We start from the raw sequence: 14,912 nt of genomic DNA, 5'->3' as shown, positions 1-14,912 counted from the left end.
CGATATGCCTGATTTTGGAGCAATCGAACCGATGGCTACGCCGATGGTTTTCTACTGACGAAATCGGTGTAACCGGTGGGGCACTCGTAATTCTGGAGTCAAGGTGCGTGAACGGAAAGAGATTCCGCGTAGAAGTAACGTGATGAAAAGTCTCTGTGTAAGCGTGTAATACGTGGTGAGACTCATAACCTCAGTAAAGACTCTACGGTAGTGATGGACGGCGAGGTAGTTAAATCTCAATAGTAGCGATGGACAGCGAAACTGGAGTGTGACCGGCGCGGGCGAGGCCTTTGTATGTATTCGTGAGTGCGCATCTGAGGCGCGGTGAGAGTGTGTGTCACGTGTAAGACTTTTCTTGTCAGTAAAGTGACTATTTCCTCATTCTAAGAGTAATTGTGTTTAATAAATCTATATACAGAGTGCTTTTAAAAAAGCGTCTACCAATTATATACTGTATTATATATTATTCTTGTTAAAAACTGAATCGAAAAGTCCTGAATTATTTTTTTCAATAATGCTTAATAAAGCAGTAATTATTGAGTAAAGCAAATCCAATCAGCGCCGTACTTTAAACAAACATACGTCGGTGAACCGCGCGCCTGGTAGTGTACGTGAGCACTCGCCGCTATGTTGCTAGTTGATTCTGCAACTTCAATGTATGTCTGTTTAAAGGATGGCGCTGATTGGATTTGCTTAACTCAATAATTACTGCTTTATTAAGCATTATAGAAAAAATTGGTTCAGGACTTTTCAATTCAATTTTTAGCAAACAATAACACTATATAATTTGGTGGACGCTTTTTAAGAAACACCCTGTATATCTACCTATCCTGACATCTACCTATCTCGCGTAATCCTCTCAGAGGAGTTTACAATATTGTCTGGATCCTCCTTGCGAATATGTACACAAGATGTAATCAGTTAAAATAGTTAAATGATTCCGTCACATCTCAGTGCTACACAGTATCACTCGGACGATTGCCGGAAAAGGTTCGTCTAAGCTTCGCTTTGGCGTTTAAAGTCGAACGTGAAATAGTACTCGCAGCGCGAATAAAATGTCGCGTATTGAAGACTTTCAGAAATGGCTAGACGAGGTAATGTCAACAATTATCGAAAATCTCGGATCAAACGTCAACGAAGCACGATACGAATTATGCAGATTTATCGATTATCCTATGTCTACTCAGTATTACATAAATATAAAGTTTAAAAACAAGAACGGTGATAGCGACGAACGTGATAGCGACGAACTTGCTATAATGCTAAAACGACCCACGCTGTTGGAAACTAATAGACTGCTCAATCTCGTCGATTATCAATTCCACAATGAGATCCTGTTTTACCAGACGTACGCTCAGCCTGGTGAGAATTTTGCAAAATGCTTCTACGCAAACGAACGACCACCTATCGATTCGGTGATTGCCTTGGAGAACGTCAACAAACGACAATACTGTCCTTGTCCTTATACGTATGACGCTCCTCTGGAATACACATTGGCAGCGTTTCGTGAGATGGGACGATTCCACGGTAAAGGGTATGCTATGAAGGAACTGCAGCGCGACAAATTCTTCGATATTGTAAAACAAATTCAAGAATGTAGATACGACAAACGTAGATATAACTGTAAAAATTTTATCGATATAATTGCAACACGAGCAGTGGACTACCTTCGCAATCATGGTCACGATGTAACTTTCTGCGATAAAATGGAAGCTTTATTTTCGAAAGCGTATGACAATGTAATAATGAAGGCGGTGGAACCGCGGGAGCCATTGTCCACACTGTGTCACGGCGACTTTACATTGAGCAATACTCTTTTCAAGACGGACAACGGTGGACATCGTGCGATGCTAATCGACTTCGCGCTTTGTAGATACTCAACTCCGGTAGTCGATCTTTCCTCATACCTTTGTCTGTGCTGTTCGAATGAAGTGAGGAAAGACAAATTCTTTGAAATAATGCGAGTCTATCACGATGCGTTAAAAGAATATCTGCTGGAGGCTGGCGTTTCAAACATCGAAAAATACTCGTACGAAGCTTTGCTGGACGATTTCAGAAGAGGTGGTCTTTTTGGTTTCATTCTCGCATCTTTCTATTTAGCAGTATTAAAAAAGCACGGTGATCGGACCGATAAAGATTCTCATCAAGTGTCAAGTAAGATATTTAATGTTAAAAGCGGGGAATTTCTAAAGCAATACGGCGGAGACAAAATATCTAAAATACTAGCTGATATGTTATTACAACTAAACGATTTTGGTTGTTTAAAATACTTTTGATATCAGTGCAATATTATTCCAAGTTGTTAACACTTAGATTATTATTAACCAACAATTATGGGTTAAAAGAGATACACGTGTTAGGAATACTTAACGTAAAAAAAAGACGTCTTACTTCTTCTAATTTGTAAACATGAAAATGTACTGTTATTAATAAACAAGTTAATAGATTTAATTAATAAATAAGTTGGAGACAATAAGTACTAATATATCTGACGTATTGGTGATGCACAAATGTATAACAATTCCTCTGTGAAAAGATTTATCCAACCTTTGAAAGGTAAAAGGAATAGAAGTTAAAAAAATGTAAAAGAATTTTTGCTAAAACTGTATAATTTTATTACTAAAATTTAATTAATTATAGCACACCGTTTCAATACTTATAATATATTATCACCGTATATAATGTATATAATAGTATATCATATTATAGAAGTATCATAGCATGCCAAATGTTAATATACATTATTTTGCATTTACTTCCGTAAGTAATGTATAATAATTTCTGTAAAATTCTTTTGAGAAATAAAGCATGAAATATTTGTAAAGAGTCTAACAATATAAATATGATAAGACAAGAGCATTTAAAAAAAATTGTAGATAACAGTAGCTTTTTGACCGTTATTGAACAGAACTCTTATTATAAATTACAGGGAACTCTTGGTCTTTTCGAAATGAAGCGGAAACTCTAATCAAAACTGAAATTTTAATGTTATGATGCTAACTTTATATAGCATTTTAAATATTACTGACGTCATAAATATTTAATAAGGCGTCAAACATTCGTTAAATTTTTCACGCTTCCATTACGTTCTTCGTTAATCTCATGTTACGAACCAACAAAAGATCTCGTCCTTTTACATTGAGTCATTCAGTTTCCACAGTCATTCGTTACTCTTCGCACGATTCCGTATTTCATCTACTTTCTTCCAGCTTTCTTCGAGTGGCCGCGTATTGTTCGCGAAAGCATCTTTCGTGACCCCGTTTTTTTTTTGCACCTATTCGAACGCCAAAGAAGAGAGACGGAGATGAACCGTTTAATCCTCCAGAGCGAAGCACGTAAAAAGCCATTCGTCTCTTATTTTAAAGTATTTTATCATTTTCTAAACTCATAATAATAGAATAAAGTTGAACCGTTAGATAATGACATACTAATTATATTTGATTTTAACGCCAAAAAGAACGTTTTAAAATTTGATTGTAATCTGATTGCGTTTTATTATATGCATTGACTTAATATATTTTTGGCGTGGTTTATTGTAAAATGTATTCCAGAAATTAATCGCTGAGCGTATATAATTTTAATACTACAATAATGAGTAATTTTTTACTGAAATTTGTTAACTTTGCGAAAATATTGTAAAATTGATGTACCAAATTTTTGTACATCCGATTATTTAATTTCAAATTTTGAGCAATATTTTTAAGATTATTTCGTAATATATCACATTCTAATATTATTGTATCATTTTCTATATATACTATTCTATAATAATTTCAATTGACCAATTGTGGTTATTGATCCCCCCCCCCCTTCCCCAAATACGATTATGAATCTATAACATACACTATTTCCTCGCGTTGATACGTCACTGTCACAGTAATTTATCAATATTTTACGCCCACTTTTGACGTCATCGCGCACGCTCTTTTACACTTTCCACTCACAATCTCTCTGGGGATTACTCGTATCTCAAAGTGACAGTACAGTCCGAGCTGCAGTGTAATTGAAATAACAACGAACGCAGTGCCTCGTGTTTGTAGACTCAGCTTGAATTCACACGTTGCATCACTAATAAAATGGATCGTACTGAAGATTTTGACAAATGGCATAAAGAAACAATATTAAAAATTATTGAGAATCTTGGGCAGAACGTCGATGAAGCTCAATACGAGATATTCGGACAAACCGACTTTGTTATGTCTACCCTTTATTACATAAACATAAAATTTAAGAACAGGGTAAAGGATCAAAGTAAAGAGTTTTCTATAATATTAAAGAGACCTACACAGAGGGAACTCTTCAGACGCATGACCCGCAGCGACTGTCAATTCCACAACGAAATTTTATTCTATCGGATGTACGCCCAACCTAACGAGAACTTCGCCAAATGCTTCTACATCGATGAACGACCGCCCATCGATTCAGTTATCGCTTTAGAGAATGTCAATGAACGAGGATATCATCCTTGTCCGTGTAAGTACAATGCTCCTTTAGAATACACACTGGCGGCGATGCGTGAGCTTGGACGATTCCATGGTAAAGGATATGTCATGAAGCAGTTGCAACAGAAGAAATTTTTCGCTATCGTAGAGCAGCTTCAAGAAACTAGATACGGCAGAATGGTAGAGAACGATGAAATAATTTATATTAACTTAACTGCGATAAGAGCAGTGGAATATCTTCGCAATCATGATTATGATGTAACTTTCTGCGACAAAACGGAAGCTTTACTCTCGAATGCATTCGACGAGGTGATGATGAAGGCGACTGAACCGCTAGAACCATTATCCACATTGTGTCACGGTGATTTTACATTGAGCAATACTCTCTTCAAAACGAACAACGGCGAACATCATGCGATGCTAATCGACTTCGCGCTTTGTAGATACTCGACACCTGTCATCGATCTTTCCACATACCTTTGTCTGTGCTGTTCAAATGAAGTGAGGAAAGATAAGTTCTTCGAAATTATACGAGCCTATCATGATGCGCTGAAGAAATATCTCTTAGAAGCTGATATTTGGGATAACGAGAAATACTCGTATGATGCTTTGCTGGACGATTACAAGAGAGGTGGTCTCTTTGGTTTTGTTATTGCATCCTCTTTTTTACCAGTATTAATGGGACATAGCGTCGGTGATTTGGAATCATTTGCAAAAAACGGATACATCGAAGGAGCAAGACAAAACAAACAATTTGGCGGAGATGAAATGTCCAAGATATTAGCTGATATGTTGCTACATTTGAAAGATGTTGGCTGTTTAACATTTCTTCATAACAGGTAAATTTTATTTTATAATACTATTATAGATTATTATCAACTAATAAATATGAAGTATAGTAATTTTAAATAGCTAACCATTTGCTATCAGAATATATAGAATGTAAATATAAAAATAATTTTGCATAATTTGTAAATAATTATATTGTTTGTTTTAGTTAGAAAATTGTAAATTGTGAAAAAATTGGGTTTAAAATGAATGAAGATAGAAAATGATAAGATAAAATAGGCACCATTATTTGCTGAGAATGAGATAAGTACAGATGAGTGTGGTGAGAGAAATAATTGTAAACCAAATCTTGCCTTCTTAACAAGTGTAAGCTGAAGTAATAAATATTATATTGTAATAAATATTTTTGTAATGAATTATTAATGCTACCTTAAAAATATTTTAATAGTTTAGTAAAATAAGTCTAATTTATTACATAGTATTTAATTCAGTATTTCTAATTTATTCTCTCGTTTCTTGCAATAATAATTCAGATAATATGCAACGATAATAACATCATTTTATATGTTGCATGTTCAATTGCCTAACGTATTTCTAGTCGACTGATCTGAGACGAAGCAATCGCTAATTTATGATTGACTTTATCAATCACGTTATACTTACGAAGACGATTTCGCGAATGCTTCAAAACTTCTTTCTACAATGTTTTGAATCAACTACTTACATTTTTCTCAAACATAATCATTGGCAACCAATATTTAGTTCGACTAATTCCGTGATAATGCACTATCAGTCTCCCACTCTTCACGTAAAAGTTGCATGTCATAATCACTTTTCTTATACTCCTTGCAATAGTTCGTTATGATCAGTCTGCTGGAAATCGTTATACGTCAGTGTCTTCGGATACATAACAGATCGCACTTGTAGAGCGAATAAAATGTCGCACAACGAACATTCTCAGAAATGGATAAAAAATATAATATCAAAGACTATCGAGAATCTTGGACTGGACGTCGACAAAACTCGATACACGCTATCTGAACCTAAGAACAGATTTATGTCTACTATATATTATGTACTTTTACAGTTTGAGAACAAGACAACAGGTGAAAACGAAGAATTTCCTATAGTAGTGAAGAGAGCCTTGCAGGATATGATTGAAATTCTGCACGCCGCTTCTCAATTTCACAACGAAATTCTGTTCTATCAAATGTATAGCAGTCCAGACGACAACTATGCGAAATGTTTCTATGCTGACGAACGGTCGTCAACCGATTTGGTGATTGCTCTGGAAAATGTCAACAAACGAGGATATTATCCCTGTCCGTATAGTTGCAACTCTCCTTTAGAATATGTATTGGCGGCGATGCGCGAACTAGGACGATTTCACGGCAAAGGATATGCCATGAAAAAGCTACAGCCGGAAAAGTTTTTCGATATCGTGACGCGACTTCAAACTCGGTTCTTTAAAAAAAATAATACTGACAATGAGAATCAATCTGACTACGTAATCCTTTGCAATAATAATCCTCCAAAACTGATGAAATATCTTCGTAATTGCGGCCACGATCCAATTTTCTGTGATAAAATAGAAGCTGTTTTCTCGAACGCATTTGACAGGGTGATGATGAAAACGCTAAAACCGCTGGAACCCTTGGCCACGTTATGTCACGGTGATTTTACATTGGACAATATTCTCTTCAACACGGAGGACGATGGAAAATATCGTGCAATGCCGATCGACTTTGCGTATTTGACGTATTCGACTCCCGTCGTCGATCTTTCCACATTTCTTTGTCTGTGCTGCACGAATGAAATGAGGAGGGACAAGTTCTCCGACATAATGCGAGCCTATCATGATTCATTGAAAGAATATCTGTTGGAAGCTGGCGTTTGGGACATGGAAGTATATTCGTATGAAGTTTTGTTGGAAGATTTCAAAAGAGGTGGTCTTTTCGGTTTTATTATTGCGACCTTTCATCTACCAGTATTATTAGGATATCTTAAAATGGATAAAATAGTAGAAGAACTGTCACGTATAGGCATGTTGGAACATGTAAAGCGCTATAAGTACAATGAAGAATTGTCCAAAATACTAGCTGATATGTTACTGCATTTGAAAGATCTTGGCTGTTTAACATTTTTTTCATAACAGGTAAATTTTATTTCATAATACTAGATTATTATCAAATATATATGAAGTATAATAATTAAATTTTAAATAGTTAACCATCTGTTATAAAAATATATAGAATGTAAATAAAAAAAATAATTCTGCATAACTGTAAATAATTATAATAAACCCACACATATTACAAACCAATGTAATAAATGTTTTTGTATAATAAAGTTGTTTATTTTAGTTAGAAAAGTGGAAGTGGTAAAAAAATTGGGCTTAAAATAAATAAAGATAGAAAATGATAAGATAAAATAGGCGTCACTATTTGCTAAGAATGAGATACAATAAGTATGGATGAGTGTGGTGGAAGTAATAATTGTAAACCAAATCTTGCTTTCTTAACAAGTGTATGCTGAAGTAATAAATATTATATTGTAATAAATATTTTTGTATTAAATTATTTGTTGTCTTAAAAATATTTTAATAGTTTAGTAAAATAATGCTGATTTATTATACGCGGTGATTATTAATGGTTGTACCCACTTTATATCATAGGAGCATGAATTACCGACGCATTTGTAATTTCTAATATAACTGTACGATATATGTTTAATTCAGTATTTCTAAATTTATTATCTTGTTTCTTGCAATGATAATTCAGATAATATGCGACAATAACATCATTTTATATGTTATATGTTCTATTTACTTACATATTTTTAAACTACAAATAAATGTTAATGACTAAGCTTTAAATATGAAAATAAATAATTTTATTCGACTGATCTAAGATGACGCATCGCTAATTCATGACTGATTTTATCACGTTATGAATATGAAAACAATTTTACAAATGCCTCGTAACTTCTTACTACTATATTTTAAATCAACTACTTACATTTTTCTCATACATGGTCGTTTGCATATAATATTTAGTTTGACTAGTTCGATGATAATGCACTATCTGTCTCCCACTCTTCATGTCAAAGTTGCATATCATAATTCCTACTCTTCTTATACTCTTTGCAATAGTTCGTTATAATCAGTCTCTTGCTAATCGTTACACGCCAGTGTTTACATTAGGATTCATAACGGATCGCACTTGTAGAGCGAACAAAATGTCACACGACGAACATTTTCAGAAATGGATAAAACATGTAACGTCGAAGATTATCGAGAATCTTGGACTAGACATCAACAAAACTCGATATACGCTATCTGAACCTAAGAACAGAATTATATCTACTATATATTATGTACTCTTGCAGTTTGAGAACAAGACAACAGGTGAAAACGAGGAATTTCCTATAGTAGTGAAGAGAGCCTTGCAGAATATGGTTGAAATTCTACACGTCGCTTCTCAATTTCACAATGAAATTCTGTTCTATAAAATGTATAGCAGTCCAGACGACAACTATGCGAAATGTTTCTATGCTGACGAACGGTCGTCAACCGATTTGGTGATTGCTCTGGAAAATGTCAACAAACGAGGATATTATCCCTGTCCGTATAGTTGCAACTCTCCTTTAGAATATGTATTGGCGGCGATGCGCGAACTAGGACGATTTCACGGCAAAGGATATGCCATGAAAAAGCTACAGCCGGAAAAGTTTTTCGATATCGTGACGCGACTTCAAACTCGGTTCTTTAAAAAAAATAATACTGACAATGAGAATCAATCTGACTACGTAATCCTTTGCAATAATAATCCTCCAAAACTGATGAAATATCTTCGTAATTGCGGCTACTACGATCCAATTTTCTGTGATAAAATGGAAACTGTTTTTTCGAACGCATTTGACGAAATAATGATGAAGACGCTAAAACCGCTGGAACCCTTGGCCACGTTATGTCACGGTGATTTTACGTTAGACAATATTCTCTTCAACACGGAGAACGATGGAAAATATCGTGCAATGCCGATCGACTTTGCGTATTTGACGTATTCGACTCCCGTCGTCGATCTTTCCACATTTCTTTGTCTGTGCTGCACGAATGAAATGAGGAGGGACAAGTTCTCCGACATAATGCGAGCCTATCATGATTCATTGAAAGAATATCTGTTGGAAGCTGGCGTTTGGGACATGGAAGTATATTCGTATGAAGTTTTGTTGGAAGATTTCAAAAGAGGTGGTCTTTTCGGTTTTATTATTGCGACCTTTCATCTACCAGTACTATTGGGATATCTTAAAATAGAGGAAATAGCAGAAATAGTGTCACGTATGGGCATGTTGGAATTTTTAAAACGCTATAAGTACAATGAAGAATTGTCCAAAATACTAGCTGATATGTTACTGCATTTGAGAAATCTGGGCTGTTTACAACACATTTTATAATTGTGAAATAAATTCGATGCATACAATATTGACTTTTATATCGATTAGTAACTGCAAAGTATATGTCGAAATATCTTTAAATAATCACGCGCTAAGAACGTACAACGAAAGTATAAAAGAGCTATAGTGATCACGGACAGATGGATTGTTAATGTATTATTTCGTGAGATTATTTCGCTCCTATAGCAGCGTAATTTAGAATCACGAACAGGCACTTTGCACGAATTCTTTTCAAACCAACAGATTACTTTCACACACGAAAGATTAATAGATTAATATTTTTTGTTTATGCACTAAAAACTTTTTTCATTGTTAAATAAAAATATGAAAATATCTAAGAAAAGAAATACGTATTCATTTTTATTTATCAATAAACAAATAAAAATTCATGCAATGTACTGAACTGCGACTTCAAATTGTATAATATCACTCGAAGCGCAATGTTACAAAATAATATTGCCCATGGTTATTACAGTTTTTTATATACTGAGCTACATTAGCTCAGTATATTTGCTTCAAACTGTCTTTAGTCAAGTAATTTCAAGTAACAAAATCTTAAAAGAAAAGCATTACTTAAACTTGTAAATCAAAAAATTCTGCAACTGAAATAAAAAAGAAAATAAATTCAACTTTATTACATTTATGTATATGCACATCTATTTTACATATTACATTTCTATATTATTCAGGTGTAACTCTTATTTAATTTACTGTTTAAAACAACCGAATACATTAACGGATTTAATATGTATATATCGCGAAAATGAAACAACGTGGATAAGGAGCGAGTTGAAACTGGATCCCACTTATATGTATGCGTAACACTCAAAACAGACGCGGTATTGCGGCTGTGCACATTGGTGAAATTATTCTTTCGTCCGTGCAAGTCCGGATCTGCCTTTCAAATAAAGAAGCGCCCGTACGCTCAGAATAACTTTATCATTTCCATATATTTTTCCAAGCTAGCGGCAGCGTTTATCACGAAGCTAACTTACGCTCAAAGTTCATGCACAGTCAAATTTCCTTTTCTATTAGTAGAAAAAGTATTAAACTTGCGACCCCCAGAGAACAGCAAAGTACCACAACAAGTCATATTTTGTGACATAGATTCATAATTATGTCGTGGATTCCGATTAAAAGAAATATCATTTTATGTTTCAAAAATAAAAAAAAATTTATTTTGTACATTAATATTGTATTTCTACTACGTAACTAGTAAAAATGCAGAGATAATATTGGCTCTACTATTGCTACTAGTTGTGTCACGTTGCATAATTGCGTAATACTCTTGCGATAAAAACAAAATTGCAAAAATGTATTAAACACAATGATTAGACACAAAATGTGACGTCTCATGTATATTTTGCAATATATTATGCGATATAAGCCACGATTAAAAAACTTAATATCTCAAAAATATATTTAAAAAATTTAGCACTAATAAAAATCATAGCAATATATATTTTATTCTGAACATGTTTAAAAGTATTTATGAAAATATCTTAAAATAAAAAATGTGTATATATGTAAAATTATGCACCAACGTCTATATAATTCTTGTATGAAAAATTGTAAAATTTCTTGAATTTGAGAGGAATTATTATTTTAATAAATGTATTATCTGAATAAACATTATACATATACATATGTACAGGCTAATACGTAATAAAAATTTACCTCAATCTAGGAATTGCGTTCTTAACATGTTACATCATTAGTTCCCATTATCTTTGTAAGAATAGTTTATCCTAGTGATACAAAAAAATGTGATGTAGCAATATATCTTTATGTTCGTGATTTTGAGTTATACAAATAGTTTAAAAAGTATCTGATATCTAATTATTAAAAAATTATTACTTTTGTAGAATATAATTCAATTCAAGGACGAAAAACAATTTTGTTATCTAAGTGAGAGTAATCAGAGCTCGTTATCTTTCAAGCATACAACTGAAAAACATTCTAACGATGGAAAACGTTTCATCAATTGCCTTAAGCGACCAATGTCGTTACAACAGTTCAAAAAGCCACCAATCGCCAATGTCAGCGTTCTCTCATCGTCTTCCGCATAGTTGTCGAAGCATCATCCGGATAAGTTTGATCGTTAAGGCCAAAGAATGCGACACCATATACACCGCCTAGCGCGAAACTTTTCGAGGGCCACCCAAAGCAAGTTTAACAATCGTTGGATTCGCCGAATAGATATCGGGAAAAACAGGTAAGGTACGTTCCATCTCCCGATGAAAAGACGTAGAGAGAGAGAGAGAGAGAGAGAGAGAGAGAGAGAGAGAGAGAGAGGGAGAGAGGAACAAGGCAAAACAGACGACAAAAGAGTTAGGAAAAATCGGGATAAGAAGTAACAAGAGCAAGCTAGAACAAGAACGAAGAACGAAGAACGAAGTACGAAACGTACTAGAACACTTTAATCGGACTGTAGTTACGAGTTCGAGTAGAGCCTTGTGCCACCACCGAGTTCATCGATGGTCTTCTATCGACGAAACTCGAGGATGAGAACGTTGCCACTCTGTAACAATTCCGAAGAAAGTGATTCCCGTAAACAATCATTTGTCACTTCTCTGCTAGCATCTTGAAACAAATCAGAAGCTTCAAACAAACCAGTGTCTCTCATTCTCTTTAATTGGTTAACAACAATTGTATAAATATCGTAAAATGGCAACGTAAATCGCAAACTTTTTATATCCCCATAGTTTTTAATTTATCCATTATACATTTTATTACCAAAGTTTATTTTGATTTGTCTGATTGGTGAAACATATTTCAGGTAAATTTTGGAAATTAATTCAGGAGATGACATATTGAAAAGCAATTATTTGTAATTAAATCATCAATTTTAACTGAACAGAAAAATAACGAGTTCTTATTTAGATCATTATAAAAAAGATTAATTATATACTATCTGTCTTTTTGATAGAATGTACCATATATATATACCTCTATAAAAAAGACAAACTTATTCAATATCAATAATACGAACGTGGATTTTTATTTAAAGAACTTTCACCCGAATGTGTGATCTTATTTCTACAAACATCGATCTCGATATCTAACCAAGTCAAAACATTTATACAGGTCGATCTATTCCTACGGATACAAAACAGAGTTTCAAGAGAGATTGAATGTTTTGACAATTCTATCTTGACAACCGGAGATAAATAAGGAATAAATAAGGCAATTTGATAAATCAAATTTAGTGCATCGTGCAAATACGGACGTGCTGTGAGGATTTTATATCGCTGTTCTATACGCTCTAAATTAGGGTCTTTTTCCAAACACGTTATGACTTGTTAATTGTTATTTATTTTGAAATTATTAAATATATGATGTGTGTTTCGAACACTCATACCGCTAGGTTCAAACGTTACTGGAATAAATGGACAAATAGATAAACAGATATACACACATTTATTTAAGGTTTCAATAAATTACTCGAAATACGGATATTCCTGACAAATACATCCGCGCAAGAGTGACAGAAACTACTCGATTCGTTTCGATAATCGAGCGAGTAGTCGAACAGGATGAATAAATCCATCCCACCACCCGCATTCCGAAAGGAGTATCCCGCGGGAATACTATGTGCCGGTTTACCTTCGGTTCTCGTATTTGTCTCGTGAAGGAGGTGCTTCACTGCAAATCCAAATGTGTAAAATGTGTAGTCACTTTTCACACATTTGCATTTTTCGTGCAAAATTAAATTAAATTTATGCGTGTAATTTTTGTACTCGCTAAACGCTTATCAATGCGTGTATCAATATTAATTTACACGTCTAAGCATATAAAAATTATTCAAATGTGAGTAAAAAGTGACTACATAATTTTATTCACAAAAATACACTCTTGGATTTGCAATGTAGGGTCGCACCTGAGACTGAGTCGCGCGCCATGAGACAATGGCCTAGTTTACACCGAGTACTTGATACACGTACTAACTAGTAATTTTCTATTAAATTATTTTAATTTTGGCAATAAATTTAAAGAATAGTATACTAAGCTGGTACAATATGAATTGAGATAATTAAATATATGTATCATGTATACACGCATTGTCGAAAGTAAGACAATTTAATAGAAAGTTACGAGTTAGTACGCGTATCAAGTACTCGATGTAAATTAGGCCAATGGTTACGATACGGTTAGAAAATGGCAGTAGGCATTATCATTGATACATTTTAACTGCAAGGCCAAAACCACAAATCTTGAACAGCGATAATATAAAACGACGAGACGCGACGAGATGCGTATCGCGCTAGTCAAATGTCAAGTAAATAATAGGTAACTTACCCGTGTTCTCGGTCGCCCGATGTCGACTGACGCCGACCAATCCGACACTCTGCTGCTCTCGGAATCCTTCGCAGCCGCTTCTCTGTAGCATTTACACACGATCTCACGTGCGCACTTAATACCGAAACGCAACTGATACAAGATCAATTGCACAGGCCGTACGTAATTCCCAATTAAACGCGATTCGAGAGCGCATCGCTGCGCTGCGTCTTCGTGGCGTTCCGTGGGCGGAAGGTAGCGGTGGATGACGTCAGCGTCACCTCGGCAACTTCACTCCGATTTACCGCCGCGACACGACGTGAGTCAAGTTAGAGTTAAGATGTCGAATCGACGCGATTAACTTACACTTTCTATAAATGCATGCGTTAACGCGCGTTACAACACGCGTAAAACACTTTGTGCGTACAGGGAAGCTGTCTCGATCTTCGGCCTCTTAACCCTCGCTTGACTCGCGCGATATATCGAAGTCGCGATATATCGAAGTCACGATAGTGAAGGTGACGTCGTCCGCTATCGGCGTTCTTTCCCGCTAACGGAACGCAGCGCAGTAAAGCGCTCTCGAATCGCGTTTAATCGACTTGCGCAATTGATCCTGTATTTGTTACGTTTCGATAATAAGCGCGCGCGTGTGCGATCGTGTGTAAATGCTATGGAGAAGCAGCTGCAAAGGATTTCGAGAGAAGAAGCAGCAGAGGCTTGGTCGGCGTCGAGCAGCACGACCAGAGAGCGAGGGGTGAGTAACCTAGAGTAAAGTCGGCATATACGGCCGTAGCTATTAAAAAGTTTAATTTATCAAGTATTATTTACATTTGCTATGTTTAAGGAAAATAAATTATACCAATGAAAACTTTATACTGTTTACTATTATAAAAAAATTTTAAATATAAAATATTTCATTTCTTATATTTGATAAAGAAACTTGAAAAA

The 14,912-nt window shown here is 34.8% G+C and overlaps 5 protein-coding genes across 9 annotated transcripts in view; 4 read left to right on the top strand and 1 right to left on the bottom strand.

The window, feature by feature from the left end:
• Window positions 1-14,912, bottom strand: part of LOC105200821 (zwei Ig domain protein zig-8) — a 308,484-nt gene that overhangs the window by 132,671 nt on the left and 160,901 nt on the right. Inside the window, exon 1 of one of the 5 annotated variants that reach the window (XM_011168571.3) lies at window positions 13,986-14,836. The exons of 3 other annotated variants lie outside the window; for them this stretch is intronic. In XM_011168571.3, the coding sequence (XP_011166873.2) occupies window positions 13,986-14,076 (91 nt within the window). In that variant the 5' untranslated portion in view covers window positions 14,077-14,836. Of the gene's footprint in view, window positions 1-13,985; window positions 14,837-14,912 lie in introns of those variants that run through there. One more of the 5 variants, XM_026130176.2, reaches the window with a different exon arrangement.
• Window positions 603-2,664, top strand: LOC105200819. The gene has a single exon (XM_011168565.3). It carries the CDS (start codon window positions 1,056-1,058, stop codon window positions 2,274-2,276), a length of 1,221 nt encoding a protein of 406 aa, XP_011166867.2. The 5' UTR covers window positions 603-1,055; the 3' UTR covers window positions 2,277-2,664.
• On the top strand, window positions 3,889-5,632 carry LOC105200818. The gene is made up of 2 exons (XM_011168564.3): window positions 3,889-5,281; window positions 5,440-5,632. The coding sequence occupies exons 1-2, from the start codon at window positions 4,077-4,079 to the stop codon at window positions 5,441-5,443; spliced, it is 1,209 nt and encodes a 402-aa protein (XP_011166866.1). The 5' UTR covers window positions 3,889-4,076; the 3' UTR covers window positions 5,444-5,632.
• Window positions 5,801-7,792, top strand: LOC105200817. The gene is made up of 2 exons (XM_039445757.1): window positions 5,801-7,386; window positions 7,595-7,792. Exon 1 carries the CDS (start codon window positions 6,169-6,171, stop codon window positions 7,381-7,383), a length of 1,215 nt encoding a protein of 404 aa, XP_039301691.1. The 5' UTR covers window positions 5,801-6,168; the 3' UTR covers window positions 7,384-7,386; window positions 7,595-7,792.
• On the top strand, window positions 7,939-11,126 carry LOC105204953. The gene has a single exon (XM_039445756.1). It carries the CDS (start codon window positions 8,331-8,333, stop codon window positions 9,684-9,686), a length of 1,356 nt encoding a protein of 451 aa, XP_039301690.1. The 5' UTR covers window positions 7,939-8,330; the 3' UTR covers window positions 9,687-11,126.

Source organism: Solenopsis invicta, chromosome 2 (genome assembly GCF_016802725.1).
Source record: "Solenopsis invicta isolate M01_SB chromosome 2, UNIL_Sinv_3.0, whole genome shotgun sequence".
In the NCBI taxonomy this organism is placed as follows: domain Eukaryota; kingdom Metazoa; phylum Arthropoda; class Insecta; order Hymenoptera; family Formicidae; genus Solenopsis; species Solenopsis invicta.
This window is presented reverse-complemented; position numbering and strand designations above follow the sequence as displayed.